At 43.4% G+C, this 14809-nt stretch overlaps 1 protein-coding gene across 1 annotated transcript in view; it reads right to left on the bottom strand.

Annotated features, from left to right (window-relative positions):
• Nucleotides 1–14809, bottom strand: part of ireb2 (iron-responsive element binding protein 2) — a 62339-nt gene that overhangs the window by 29967 nt on the left and 17563 nt on the right. Inside the window, exons 2-7 of the mRNA XM_085972098.1 lie at nucleotides 14496–14588; nucleotides 10825–10990; nucleotides 6139–6276; nucleotides 5090–5311; nucleotides 3992–4061; nucleotides 1469–1652 (exon numbers count right to left, since the gene is read on the bottom strand). Coding sequence (XP_085828224.1) covers nucleotides 1469–1652; nucleotides 3992–4061; nucleotides 5090–5311; nucleotides 6139–6276; nucleotides 10825–10990; nucleotides 14496–14588 — 873 coding nt within the window. The remainder of the gene's footprint in view (nucleotides 1–1468; nucleotides 1653–3991; nucleotides 4062–5089; nucleotides 5312–6138; nucleotides 6277–10824; nucleotides 10991–14495; nucleotides 14589–14809) is intronic.

Here is a 14809-nt window from a genome sequence, read left to right as displayed (position 1 = left end):
CAGAAAATACAGTTAAAAAAGTTAATTCTAATTCATTCCAATAATTTGGGACCACTGATTGAGATAATCCCTCTTTAACATAAGAAATAGGAATAGGAGTCAGCCATTCAGCCCCTCGAGCCAGCTCCGCCATTCAATATGATGGCTGATCATCGACCTCAACTCCACTTTCCCGCCCGATCTCCGCATCCCTCGATTCCCCTAGAGTCCAAAAATCTATCTGTCTCAGCCTTGAATATACTCAACGACTGAGCATCCACAGCCCTTTGGGGCCGAGAAGTCCAAAGATTCACAACCCTCTGAGTGAAGAAATTCCTCCTCATCTCAATCTTAAAAGGCCAGCCCTTTATCCTGAAAATTATGTCCCCCTAGTTCTAGACAATCCAGCCCGGGGAAACAACCTCTCAGCATCTACCCTGTCAATCCCCCTCAGAATCTTTTATGTTTCAATGAGACCACCTCTCATTCTTCTAAACTCCAAAGAGTATCGGCCCATCTACTCAATCTTTCCTCAAAGGACAACCCTCTCATCCCAGGGATCAATCTAGTGAACCTTTGTTGCACCGCCTCTAAGGCAAGTATATCCTTCCTTAAATAAGGAGACCAAAACTGTGCACAGTGCTCCAGGTCTCACCAAGGCCCTGTACAATTGTAGTAAGACTTCCTTACTCCTGTACTTCAATCCTCTAGCAATAAAGACCAACATGCCATTTGCCTTTCTAATTGCTTGCTGTACCTGCATGCTAACTCTCTGTGGTTCTTATAATATAACACCTAAATCCCTCTGAACATCAACATTTCAGAGTTTCTCACCACTTAAAAAAGATTCTGTTTTTCTATTCTTCCTACCAAAGTGAATAACCTCAGCGTGGGTTTCCTCCGGGTGCTCCGGTTTCCTCCCACAGTCCAAAGATGTGCGGGTTAGGTTGATTGGCTATGATAAATTGACCCTTAGTGTTAGGGGGATTAAATGCGTGGGGTTACGGGGATAGGGTGGGATATGTGTTGGTGTAGGGGTTACGGGGATCGGGTGGGATATGTGTTGGTGCAGGCTCGATGGGCCGAAATGGCCTCTATCTGCACTGTGGGGTTTCTGTGATTATACTCCATCTGCCACCTTTCTGCCCACTCACTTAACCTGTCTATATTCCTTTGCAGGCTCTTTGCGTCCTCCTCAAATCTTACCTTTTCACCTAGCTTCGTATCGTCAGCAAACTTTGATACATTGCACTTGATCCCTTCATCTACGTCATTAATATAGATTGTAAAGATAAACTACACACATTAAACCAATAGTTTTAAAAAAAATGAACTCAAAACAGTGTAAATAACTAAACAGTCAAGTGTCGCCAATTTTTTTTTTTTACAGCTACTTTAAGTCAAGAAGACGCTCGCTTCTCGTCCCACAATTTAAGTGGTTAAAAAGAAATGAGGGACAATGAGTGAGTGAAATCAGCTCCACACTTACCCCATCCTAGGATTCCGAGACCATTCACCATTGTCGTATGAGAATCCGTGCCCACCACACTGTCGGGGAAGAAAACCCCACCCAGGTCAAAGACGACGCGGGATAGGTATTCGAGGTTTACTTGGTGCACTATTCCACTTCCTGGGGGTACCACGGTCACGTTCTGAAAGACTTTAGAAGCCCACTGTATCGAAAAGAATGAGGAGTGGGAGAGAAAGAGGGAAAAAAACCATTTAAAATAAAGCTATAGAATCCATCTCATTTTCATCATGAAACAGTTCTATCAATATTCTTTTTAACATTCGTTTTTACGTTCTATGCTTTGGTTTGCTTCAAATTAGAATGTGTTTTCGCCTTTTTGCAGTTTATATTTATGATCAGACAGCACTCTAAGATAGTGCGCTTATTTCAAACTGCTGTCGCTGCCCACTGTTGCTGTGAACTGTGTTGGGCAGGTGTGAATGCAGCTCTGTACTTTGTGAACATGTTCTAGCTTTTACAGAACAGACACTAAGGAATCTTAAAATAGAAACAGAGAATGCTGGAAACAGTCAGCAGGTCAGGCAGCACCTGTGGAGAAAACACAGATGCTGACATCTCAGGTGAGACCCTTTGCTTTATTCTATATACCAGGAAGCATTACAGCACGTTATACAGATATAGTGATGGGAACTATTGTAAAAAGACTTGCATTTATATAGAGCCTTTCACAACCTCATGACATCCCAAAGCGCTTTACAACCAATCAGGTACATTTGAAGTGTAGTCATTGTTGTACAGTGACAGTGACTACACTACAAAAGTACATCATTGGCTGTAAAGCGCTTTGAGGCGTCCGGTGGTCGTGAAGGGCGCTATAGAAATGCAAGTAGTTCTTTCTTTTTAATGTAAGGAATGCGACAGCCAATTTGCGCACAGCAAGCTCCCACAAACAGCAATATGATAATGACCAGATAATGTTTTTTTCAGTGATGTTGATTGAGGGATAAATATTGGCCAGGACACTGGGGAGAACTCCCCTGCTCTTCTTCGATATAGTGCCGTGGCATCTTTTACGTCCACCTGAGAGAGCAGACGGGACCTCCGCTTAACCTCTCATCTGAAAGACGGCACCCTCAGCACTGCACTGGAGTATCAGCCTAGATTTTTGTGCTCAAGTCTCTGGGGTGGGACTTGAACCCACAACCTTCTGTCTCAGAAGCGAGTGCGCTACCAACTGAGCCATGGCTGAATGGAGTTAGGGTAAATGTCTAAATGTACCATGGTGTAATATACAAATTGCTTGGCTTTAAAAGACTTGTTTTATAACAAGGGTGGAATATATTTCAAAAATCTACATTGAGTGAAGCCATCTTAAATAACTGAGTGAGAGTGCTGCGTTGTCAGAGGTACCATATTTCAGATGAGATATTAAACTGAATTTGTTCTCTCAGGTGGATGTAAAAGATCCCAGGGCAGTATTCACAAAAGAGCAGGGAGCTTTCCCAAGGTCCTGGCCAACATTAATTCCCCCAACCAACACCAGCAAAACAAACTACAGGTTATTAATCTCACTGCTGTTTGTGGGACCTTGCAGCGTGCAAATTAACCACCACTTTTGCTTGCATGACAGCGGCTACACTTCAAAGTACCATGGGATATCTTGTGGACTTTAAAAATCACTATATAAATGCACGTTCTTTCTTTCAGAATGAGCTGATTTTAAAAAGGAATTTAATCTTAAAAAAGACCTCAACGCTTTTGCTGCAACCAAAAGATTGGTGTTGAACTTCCTTGATGCCATGCATGGTCATAACCAGTTGGAGTAGACCACAGTATCTTTGTTGGCATTCTCTCTTCTCTTCCTCTCTCCACCCCGAAATAAGCACTGGGTTCGGTTTGATCCTGCATCGCTGCCAAAAGCTTACATTCTACCTTGCACTGCATTCTGTCTCAGCACCTTAATCCTCCCCCAGCCCAAGTACTGACTGCACTATTCCTAGGAAGGGAGAGAGTTTAGACAACATTAAGATCACAAAGAAACGTTACATTTTTCCACGTCCTTATTTTGTTTTCGAAACAGCTCCTTTGTTTTTTCACCTCACTATTTAAAGTGGCTATGTTGTCAGCTCTCTTTCTGCATCATGCGATTATACTGATTGTGCCAAACAGCATAAGCAGACTTCAGTCATGCGACACTTCCAAGATTTGTAGTGCTGTGCTACATTGCACACAGAGAGTCACGGCCGAGTGAAGTCTGCAGGTTAGAGGCCAGGGGACAACTAGACCACTGCACAAATCAGTCCCCATTTTAAAGTCATATGTTCTGTCCTTATATTTCCATTATAAAAATGGACATAGGAATTTAGAATGGAAATTACCTATGTAAACTTGTTAAAAGTGATAGCGCTATAGTGCCTTCAATGGGGGTTTGTACTTAGTGTGACAAGCTCACATAGGCAGTTTCCATTATAATTATGGACAAAGGAATTTATAATGGAAAAAACTGACAGGAAATGCAAGATTTTTAACACATAGACGCACCTTAAAAAACTGTAGCCGTTCCTTATTTCTGTTGAATTCGATTTCTTGGTTCCTTAATAATGTTTCTGGTCTAGAAAAGAAAGAAATCCTTACAATAAATAATAACACAGCTTTCAAATTCGATTGTCTTTTAAAACCTTAACTGCGGTCAAACTGCAAGAATGATGCACAAAGCGGATCATTAACTGGGACTAAACTAAGCATTGCCATTTGCATTTAGCTACAAATAGGAACAGGAGGAGATCATTTAGCCCCTTGAGCCTGTTCCGCCATTCAATGAGAATATGGCTGATCTGTGACCCAACTCCATACACCAGCCTTCGCCCCATATCCCTTAATACCTTTGGGTTAACAGAAAGCTATCAATCTCAGGTTTAAAATTAACAATTGACCCCTAGCATCAACTGCCTTTTGCGAAGAGAGTTCCAAACTTCTACCACCCTTTGTGTGTAGAAGTGTTTCTTAATTTCACTCCTGAAAGGTCTGGCTCTAATTTTTAGGCTATGTCTCCTAGTCCTGGACTCCCCAACCAGCAGAAATAGTTTCTCTCTATCTACCCTATCAGTTCCCCTAAATATCTTGAAAACTTCGATCAAATCACCCCTAAATTCCAGGGTTTGTGTAATCTCTCCTCGTAATTTAACCCTTTGGAGTCCAGCTATCATTCTAGTAAATCTATGCTGCACTCCCCGAGGCCAATATATCCTTCCTACGGTGTGGTGCCCAGAACGAACACAGTACTCCAGGTGTGGTCTAACCAGGGTTCTGTATAGCTGTAGCATGATTTTACCCCCTTTTATTCTAATCCTCTAGATATAAAGGCAGCATTCCATTAGCCTTTTTGATTATTTTTTGTATACGATGAACGTTGAGAGAGACAGGCAAGAAACATTTCCATCCATGTTCTAAATCTTTCTCTGCCTTCGCTTTCTCTCAACCAAGACAAACGTGGCACGTTATTGAAATGGTACAAAATTAGAATCTAGACTACAAAGCAATAACCAATGTCCACACTAACTTCAGAAAATAGTTTCTTTCTGGTCTTCCATAAAAAACACATTAAGCAGCATCGAGATCAAGCAGAACAAAAGGTCATACTCGGCCACAGGTTGCAGGTGGAAAGGACAAAGCAAGGGCGTGTTCTCGATCTCTGCGCTGGGTTTTCCTGAGGACGCGGAGCCCGCTTGACTGTGGCATGTACTCACACAGCCGCGGGAGCTTCGGCATGGAGAGGTTTTTGGTGCTAGCTTGACGCTGGATGTTCGAGTCGCTGCTCCGGAACCATCACCTCCGCCAGGATTCGGAGCATTTTGTATGGCACTGCCCAAAAACAAAAAGCCAGAGGTACAATTACGGACCTCACTGAGGAAACATCACATTTGCAAAAAAAAACTATAATGGCTATATTTGCGAATTATTCTTTGGGCTGGTCCATTTTGAACAGCAAGAGCAGAATTTTCTTTTCGTATCGGTTCAATTCTACAACTTAATTTACCGAACCCGTAAATGTGTAACTTATTGCAGCAGTAAGTTAACCGATTCAAAGTTTGTGTGCAGCACAGTAGTATTCAAACTCTTCTGTGTGGGGACGCCTACACTATAGCACACCGACACTACTATACTTGAAAAGGAAATATTTGCAGGGCTACGATTAAAGAGCAGGGGAGTGCGACTACTTGGATAACTCTTACAAAGAGTTGGCACAGGCCATTCGGCCCATCGTGCCTGTGCCGGCTATCCCATTCGTCCCACTCCCCTGTTCTTTCCTCATAGCTCTGCCATTTTTGCCCCTTCAAGTATTTATCCAATTCTCGTTTGAAGGTTACAACTGAATCTGCTTCCACCACCCTTTAAGGCAGTGCATTCTAGATCATAATAACTCGCTGCGTTAAAAAAAAACTCCCCTCCCCTCTGGCTCTTTTGCCAGTAACCTAAATTAATTGTACATGCACTTGCAAAGGAGACGTTACTATGAATAATAAACACTCTTTGGCAACTATTTGCAGAATTCATTGAGGTTACGGTTAAATGAGTCACCTCTGCAGTACAAAGTGAATACACAGGCAAAGCGTCTATGCAAGAACTGGTACAGCAATGCAAAATTCCAGCGGTTGCAGGCCAATCTTACTCATGTTTAGTTTGCTTGCCTTTTGCTGTAATCAATCTGTAGTGAATGGTCAACAATCAGATCAGTTGGACAGACTGGACTGACTTTGGTAGGGTCTCCTCCAAGCTTCTTCACTGCTTCCCGCATGGCAGCAAAATCCACCACTGCAGGAATCCCGCTGGAAGAAAATAAATAGACAGTCAGAAACAACAGCTAGCCTCCTGTCTTTTAAGGAAGCAATCCTATCTTGACCAGTATCTTCCCTGGTGTCCTCAACCAACACCTGAAACAGATTTATCAGCTTGTCTGGTCATTATCACACTGCTGTTTGTGGGAGCTTGCTGTGTGCAAATTGGTAGCCACGTTTCCTACATTACGACAGTAACTGCACTTCAAAAAGAACTTCATTGGCTGTGAATTCAAGTTAATACAAGTCTTTTTTTTTTTTTTTTAAGTATACAGTATGGTGGGAGGGATGGAGGAAGAGTTGTACTTTGGCAGTGTGGCATTAGGAAGTATAAATTGACAAATTGCTATTTCAAGTCTAAAAAGTGGAGGGGGACATATGACAATTTGGTATTTCCACATTTAGCCTGGGTAAAAGTAATTAAAAAAAATTCTCAGGATGTGGATGACACTGGCAAGGCCTCATTTACTGCCCACTTTGGTTGCCCCAAGGTGGTGGTGGTGGACTTTCTCCTTGATCTGCTACAGTGTGTACCATCTACAAGATGCACTGCAGCAACTCGCCAAAGCTCCTTCAACAGCACCTTCCAAACCCGCGACCTCTTCCACTTAGGACAAGGGCAGCAGACGCATGGGAACATCACCACCTACAAGTTCCCCTCCAAGCCACACACCATCCTGACTTGGACCTGTATCGTCGTTCCTTCACTGTCGCTGGGCCAAAATCCTGGAACTCCCTTCCTAACAGCATTGTGGGTGTACCTACACCATATGGACTGCAGCGGTTCAAGGCGGCGGCTCACCACCAGCTTCTCAAGGGCAATTAGGGATGGGCACTAAATGCAGGCCTAGCCAGCGACGCCCACATCCCATCAATAAATTTTAAAAAAGTCCTTGTAGTAATGGTATTCCAGCATTGCAGCTACCGGCCAAGGATTCTTTGACAGCACCTCCCAAACGCGCAACCTCTACCACCTAGAAGGACAAGGGCAGCATGGGAACACCACCACCTCCAAGTTCCCCTCCAGGTCACACACCATCCTGACTTAGAAATATATCGCCGTTCCTTCATCGTCGCTGGGTCAAAATCCTGGAACTCCCTGCCTAACAGCACTGTGGGAGTATCTTCACCACACGGACTGCAGCGGTTTAAGAACACGGCTCACCCCAATCTTCTCAAGGGAAATTAGGGATGGGCAATAAATGCTGGCCTTGCCAGCGATGCCCACATCCCACTAACGAATAAAAATAAAATGGTGTTAGCTAGGGAGCTCCAGGATTTTGACCCAGTGATGATGAAGAAGAAAGATATATGTCCAACAGGATGGTGGGTGATATGAGAGGATCTCAGTCAGAAGCATATTCATATTTTAGGGTATAGAGCATTTGGATTTGGGTTCATGTGGCAGAATAAGTATCCACGAATAGGAAGGTCATTCAGATCAGTGGCATCAGGTCAGGGAGCAACATGACAGGCAAGTCATCCAAGTGGATCTTTACAGGTCTGGTCTCCTGGCAGGAAAAGTGTTTCAGGATATTGGCCATTGGATGAAGGAGAGGGAAGAATATGTAGAAGAACATTAGCGACGGTCATAAACAGCAGCGGTATAATGTTCCCTCTAATTATTTTCTGGGTGCGCGGTCCCTTTAACTGGTTGCACGGCCCATTCAAATTTTTGCGCACATGCGGTTTCTTGCTTTGAAAAGTCGGTGAGCGGCCTGAGCGGGACCTCCAGACCCCTGTGCGGCCCCTGGGGACAGCTTAACGGGTACGTTGCTGCTGTACCTATACCCCTTAACACGAGAACAAACTCGATAACCTACTTCGTGTTTCAATCAATGGTAAAAACAGAATAGGTAGCTACGATCACCTATACCCCTTAGACGGCCAGTGGGTTTGTGAAATTCCAATCTAGCCCTTTAAATTTTCAACTGACACCAGAACTGAAAACAAACCCATTACAGCAATACTGTTACTAGATATTCAGAGTGCCTTTATCGTATTATTAACCGTACAAAGCTGAAACACTTATTTTGTTAAAGTTAACAATCTTAAAAGGCTTTACTTCTGCTCACTCAGACTCCATTCCCTCTTCTATTTGCAACAACCGTTCCCATTCTACTCTCTTTTTAAAACCCTCCTGATCTGTATTCCTGAGGCAATTCCCTCTCCCCGCAGGTCCCATTGTCCATAGTGAATAACTGGAGTGACTGACCAAAAACTTGATCCAAAAGGTCTTTATTTTTAACCATCCCAGTCGCTCATGGACATCACTTTAACGGAATGCCAGATGAGTGCTTTATAAGATGGGTGGAAAGAAAGGATTAAGGGAGAAAGAAAAAGACTTGCATTTCTATAGCACCTTTCACTACCTCAGGACATCCCAAAGGGCTTTACAGCCAATTAAGTACTTTCTGAAGTGTAGTCACTGTTGTAATGTAGGAAACGCAGCAACCAATATGTACTCAGCAAGATCCCACAAACAGCGATGTGATAATGACCAGATAATCTGTTTTAGTGATTTTGATTGAGGGATAAATATTGACCCAGGACACCGGGGATAACTCCCCTGCTCTTCTTCAAAATAGTGCCATGGGATCTTTTACATCCACCTGAGAGAGCAGACGAGGCTTCGGTTTAGCGTCTCATCTGAAAGACGGCACCTCCTGACAGTGCAGCACTCCCTCAGTACTTCACTAGAGTGTCAGCCTAGATTATTGGGCTTAAGTCTGTGGAGCGGGACTTGAACCCACAAACTTCTGAATCAGAGGCAAGAGTGCTACCCACCGAGCCACGGCGGGAGGAGACAGAGGACGCGAAACAATTGAAATGATAGAAGGGTTTTAAATGATAGGATACAAGATAAAAAAGTTATTTTTCATAAAAGTTAAATACGTTTTGACAAAATAAAGGCCATATTGCAAATAAATTCATCCCTCGCTTTCAAAAATACAATTTCGAAAAGTCGAGCCTTAAATTTAACTGTGGGGCTCCATCTGGTACCCTGTCCAAGTACAAGGAGACAAAAAGAATCACAGCGCAGGCAATCCGGGCTTCACCAGACAGTTACAGGAAACTTTGGTTTATCCGAAGGTTGTATGTCCGGAATACTCGATCTAACGGCAAAAATCAGGAGCCGTTTTCTGTAAGTTTTTTAGATCTCGTTCTTTTTTTTCCCCCAGTCAGCCACTGCAAGGTCTGTAGCTATAGCAACAGTTTCAGCTAGAGACGCTTGCAGCTGCAGCCGACTCTTTAGAAGCTGTTGCTAAGCAACAGTGTTTGTTGTCAGATACGGAGATGAAAACCTCTGTATGCTTCAACATTAACTTTGTATGTCCGGCAGTTCTGATAGATCGGCAACAGCTCGGTCCCGTCGGTGCCGGATATCACAAAGTTTCCTGTACATATGTATTTTGCACCGGAGAGCAACTTATCAAAAATAACTGTGGTTGAAAGAATGTGTACTATTAAATATTAATATATTTTTCCATCATATATACTAGTCAGTTTCCCTTGATCTTGTACACGGGAAGACAAGACTAAGTGTAGTCTTCACATAAAGCGGGGTTAGAGAGCAGGGGTCATAAGAACATAAGAAATAGGAGCAGGAGTAGGCCAATCGGCCCCTCGAGCCTGCTCCGCCATTCAATAAGATCATGGCTGATCTGATCCTAACCGCCAATCTACTATCACAGAACCATCTCCTGAATCTAACAGAATTAGACACACGAAATAGGAGCAGGATCAGGCTACACGGCCCCTGGGCCCGCTCCGCTACCCACAGGGCCATGTCCGATCCGAACCTAGACTCATGTCCAAATTCCTGCCCGCTCCCCGTAACCCTTAATTCCCTTTACTTCTAGGAAACTGTCTATTTCTGTTTTAAATTTATGTAATGATGTAGCTTTTACAGCTTTTTGGGAAAGCATATTCCATGGACCTACCACCCTCTGAGTGAAGTAGTTCCTCCTCATCTCAGTGGATCAAGTGCAATTCAACCCTCACTTCAAAGTCATAAGTTTTGTCCTTATTAAATATATTTTGATTTGATATTATTTATAATTAAGTAGCAAAGTATGACAGTTTGGGAAACTGGTTGGAGCAGTGGAATTTCTCGGCAGCACAGGCTCGAGAGCTGGGAGACGCAAAACTGAGGCACAATGGCGCCAACACTGCCATGAGGGTGCAATTACAGCATGACAAGTTTACATAGGCAGTCTCTGTTACAAATATGAACACTTGAATTTATATGGGAAAAGATGGCAAGAGTGTGACAAAAACATGACAATTTATATACACACATATATAAAAAGTATATAGACATTAAAAATCTTCTGTACAGTCTACACTTCCTGTAGGAGCCACACTTATTGAAAATAGCATATCCACCGACAAATTTTAAAATTGCATATCCACCGACAAATTGTGAACAGGGGATTGTATTATTTAAATAAAATACATTTTCCCTCTCCCTCCAAGTATTAAGTGGCAATTAAACACCAAGCTCAATTTTCTACCCAAAACAATTACTGGACTCACGTGAAGTCTTGGAGGAGGACCCGGGCGGGCCAGAAGGGAACATCAGCTTGGTTTTGCTGGTTTTTCCAATCGAGAATAGTTAGAGCATCTTCTTTTTTTATATGGAGCCCATCACAATTTCGAACAGCAGCCTCAAGCAGGACACGGATAGAGTACGGCAATCCCACTTTTGGAAACAAAAGATCAATTTTAAGGTCACAGTTCAATTAATTCAAACAAAACTGTGCGTTTAAAATGAACTACTTTAAAAGGATCAATCTTATCCAACAAACATTTCTTCAGTCTTGCATTCAACTATAGTTTCACGGCAATAACTAGAAGATGCCATTTAATTAATGGCCATTTTACATGCATCTCAAATATAATGACACAAGGAGTTCAGCAGCGGCATATGATTATTTTGCTGAATTTTCCCAATCATTATTCACTGCTTTTAGGGATGTTATCTTGGTTGCGCCTTGCTTTTATGTTTTGTGTTTGTACACTGCAATTATATAGGGCCCCGGTGCGAACATACCTGGAGTATTGTGTACAGTTTTGGTCTCCTTACCTAAGGAAGGATATACTTGCCATAGAGGGAGTGCAACAAAGGCTCACCAGACTGGTTCCTGGGATGAGGGGGATTGTCCTATGAGGAGAGATTGAGTAGACTAGGCCTATATTCTCTAGAGTTTAGAAGTATGAGAGGTGATCTCATTGAAACATACAAAATTCTTACAGGGTTTGACAGGGTAGATGTAGAGAGGATGTTTCCCCTGGCTGGTGAGTCTAGAACCAGGGATCACAGTCTCAGAATAAGGGGTCAGCCATTTAGGACTGAGATGAGGAGAAATTTCTTCACTCAGAGGGTGGTGAACCTTTGGAATTCTCTACCCCAGAGGGCTGTGGAGGCTCAGTCGTTGAGTATATTCAACACAGAGATTGATAGTTTTTTGAATATTAAGGGAATCAAGGGATATGGGGATAGTGCAGGAAAGTGGAGATGAGGTAGAAGATCAGCCATGATCTTATTGAATGGCGGAGCAGGCTCGAGGGACTGAATGGCCGGCTCCTGCTCCTATTTCTTACGTAAACAAAGCACACGAGAGGTCGCTATGGCAGAAATGCACACAGTCACATCAGGACCAACTCTAAATAAAATCTCTACACCCAGGGCTGTCACTTAACTTGCAGTGTTCTCACTCCTCCCCACTGACTCCTCCTCTCTTGAAGGCAATGACTGGTGCTTGGGTACAGTTCTCCAGGTGTCACCATCTGTCCGCTAGCTCATGATAGTTCATCCTATTAGCCACTCTTCCATGTGTAAACTTTCAGGCCACTAGACATAGAGTCATAGAGTATTAACAGCACAGGAGGAGACCATTTGGCCCATCGAATCCGTGCCAGCTCTCTGTGGAGCAATCCAGTCAGTCCCATTCCCCCGCTCTATCACCGTAGCCCTGCAAGTTTATTTCCCTCAAGTGCCTATCCAGTCTCCCCTTGAAAACATTGAGTGTCTCCACTTCCACCACTTCCGTCAGCAGCGAATTCCAGGTCATCACCACTCGCTGCGTAAGTTTTTCCTCACGTCCCCCCTGTATCTCTTGCCCAAAACCTTAAACCTGTGCCCCCTAGTCCTTGTACCATCAACTAGTGGGAACAGTCTTTCCCCGTCTAGCCTATCCAAACACATCATAATCTTGTACACCTCTATCAAATCACCCCTCAACCTCCTTTGCTCTAATGAAAACAAATCCAGCTTCTCCAACCAGTCCTTGTAGCTAAGATTCCTCCATCCCTGGAACCATTCTGGTAAATCTCCTCTGCACCCTCTCAAGGACCTTCACATCATTCCTAAAGTGTGGTGACCAGAACTGGACGCAATACTCCAGTTGTGGCCTAACCAGCGCTTCATAAAGGTTCAGCATAACTTCTCTACTTTTGTACTCAATACCTTCTATTTATAAAGCCCAAGATCCCATATGCTTTGCTAACCACTCTCTCAATATGTCCTGCCACCTTCAGGGACCTATGCACATTAACTCCCAAGTCCCTCTGTCCCTGCACACTCTTTAAAACTGTGCCATTAAGTGTATATTGCCTCTCCCTGTTCCTTCTGCCAAAATGCATCACCTCACACTTCTCTGTATTAAATACCATCTGTCACTTGTCTGCCCATTCTGCTAGCCATTCCATGTCCTGCTGCAGTCGATTGGTATCATCACCGTTTGCCAAACCACCAAGTTTGGTGTCATCGGCAAATTTAGAAATTCCAAGATCCAGGTCATTTATATATATCAAAAAAAGCAGCGCCCCAGCACTGACCCTTGGGAAACACCACTACCATCCGCCAGTCTGAAAAACAGCCATTTACCACAACTCACTGTTATCTGTCCTTAAGCCAATTCCTTATCCAAACTGCCACTGACCCACCTATTCCATGAGCCTCAATTTTGTTAACCAGCCTTCTATGTGGTACTTTGTCAAATGCCTTCCTAAAATCCATGCAGAAAACATCCATTGCATTCCCTTCATCAATCCTCCCTGTTACTTCATCAAAAAATTCAATTAGATTAGTCAAACACGATCTGCCTTTTACAAATCCGTGTTGGCTCTCCTTAATTAGCTTAAACCTCTCCAAGTGTCCGTTAATTTTTTCCTTGATTATTGTTTCTAAAACTTTACCCACCACTGATGTTAAACTGACCCGCATATAGTTACTAGGATTGTCCTTACACCCAGTGGCGTCACATTTGCCACTTTCCAATCCTCAGGCACCTCCCCCGCATCTAGGGAAGATTGGAAAATTATGGCAAGCCCTTACGCTATCTCCTCCCCCAATTCCCTTAGCAACCTGGGATGCAAGCCATCTGGACCAGGCGACTTGTCCACTCTAAGCATACCCAGCCTTTCTAGTATATCCTGTCTATCAATTTTCATTGCTTCTACCTTTTCCACTTCTATTGATATTTTGTCAGCATCCATCTTCTTAGTAAACACCGATACAAAGTACTCTTGAGTATTCTAGCCTTGCCCTGCGCCTCTAAGCATATATGACCTTCTTTGTCTTTAATAGGCCCCACCCCGCCTCTTACTACCCACTTACTGTTTACATGCCGGTAGAAGATTTTTGGGTTCCCTTTTATGTTAACCGCCATTCTACTCTCATATTCTCTCTTTGCCAATCTTATTTTCATCTTCACATCTATCAGGAATGCTGGCCAATTTTACCCCCTCCCTCGTCATGGGGTCCCAGAGCCAATTATAGCATGACTGGCCAACTCAGCAGATCATGAAACAAACTCGGGGAGCTCCAGGTCTGCCTGACTCAAGTATTACACCAAACAGCACACTTGCCAACTCAGCTTTTGGGAGCTAGTCGCTCGATTTACAGGTACAAACGGCGATGAGAGAACTGCGCTTTTAGCATGTAAAATACAAGTAGAGGGATGCAGCTTCAAGCCACCCACAAACCTGCACGCCAGTCAGCGCTGCTGTAGGGATGTCAAACGGAACCCAGGTAGTGAAGGAAGGAATGGGACAAAGAGGGAGAATAAAAAGACCCCAGATAACCGACGAGAAGTCACGTAGCTTTAACCTAAAATGTCAAGTCATTTACGGGACACACAGAAGTACAATCCTGCCCTCCTTCCCGTCCTCTCAAATGGAAGTAATGCCCCAAAGCATCTCACCATATCTTGGGTCGTTGAGTTTAAGAACATTGAAGTATTTCTTATCTGGACGATCTGCCGTTAATGGCTCAATTAAGTGATGGAAGGGATGTTCTAGAATGAAAGGGGGAAAAAAAAGTTAGCATACATTATATAACTTTCTATTAAAACCAGTAGACCACTTGTTTTCTCTGATCAATCGTTAACTCGGTTGAAGTTCACTGGGCTGATGGAGCATCAACATTCCTGAGCTCTACGTAACAAAATGACTAAACTATTTAGTAGATAAAAACCAGAGGTGAATGACACAGCCAAAGGTTTGATGCAACATGTGG

Source organism: Somniosus microcephalus, chromosome 32, assembly GCF_052327205.1.
Source record: "Somniosus microcephalus isolate GS21.2 chromosome 32, FLI_Smic_1.0, whole genome shotgun sequence".
Taxonomy (NCBI): domain Eukaryota; kingdom Metazoa; phylum Chordata; class Chondrichthyes; order Squaliformes; family Somniosidae; genus Somniosus; species Somniosus microcephalus.
The sequence above is the reverse complement of the archived record's forward strand: the minus strand, read 5'-3'. Positions and strand labels throughout refer to the sequence as shown.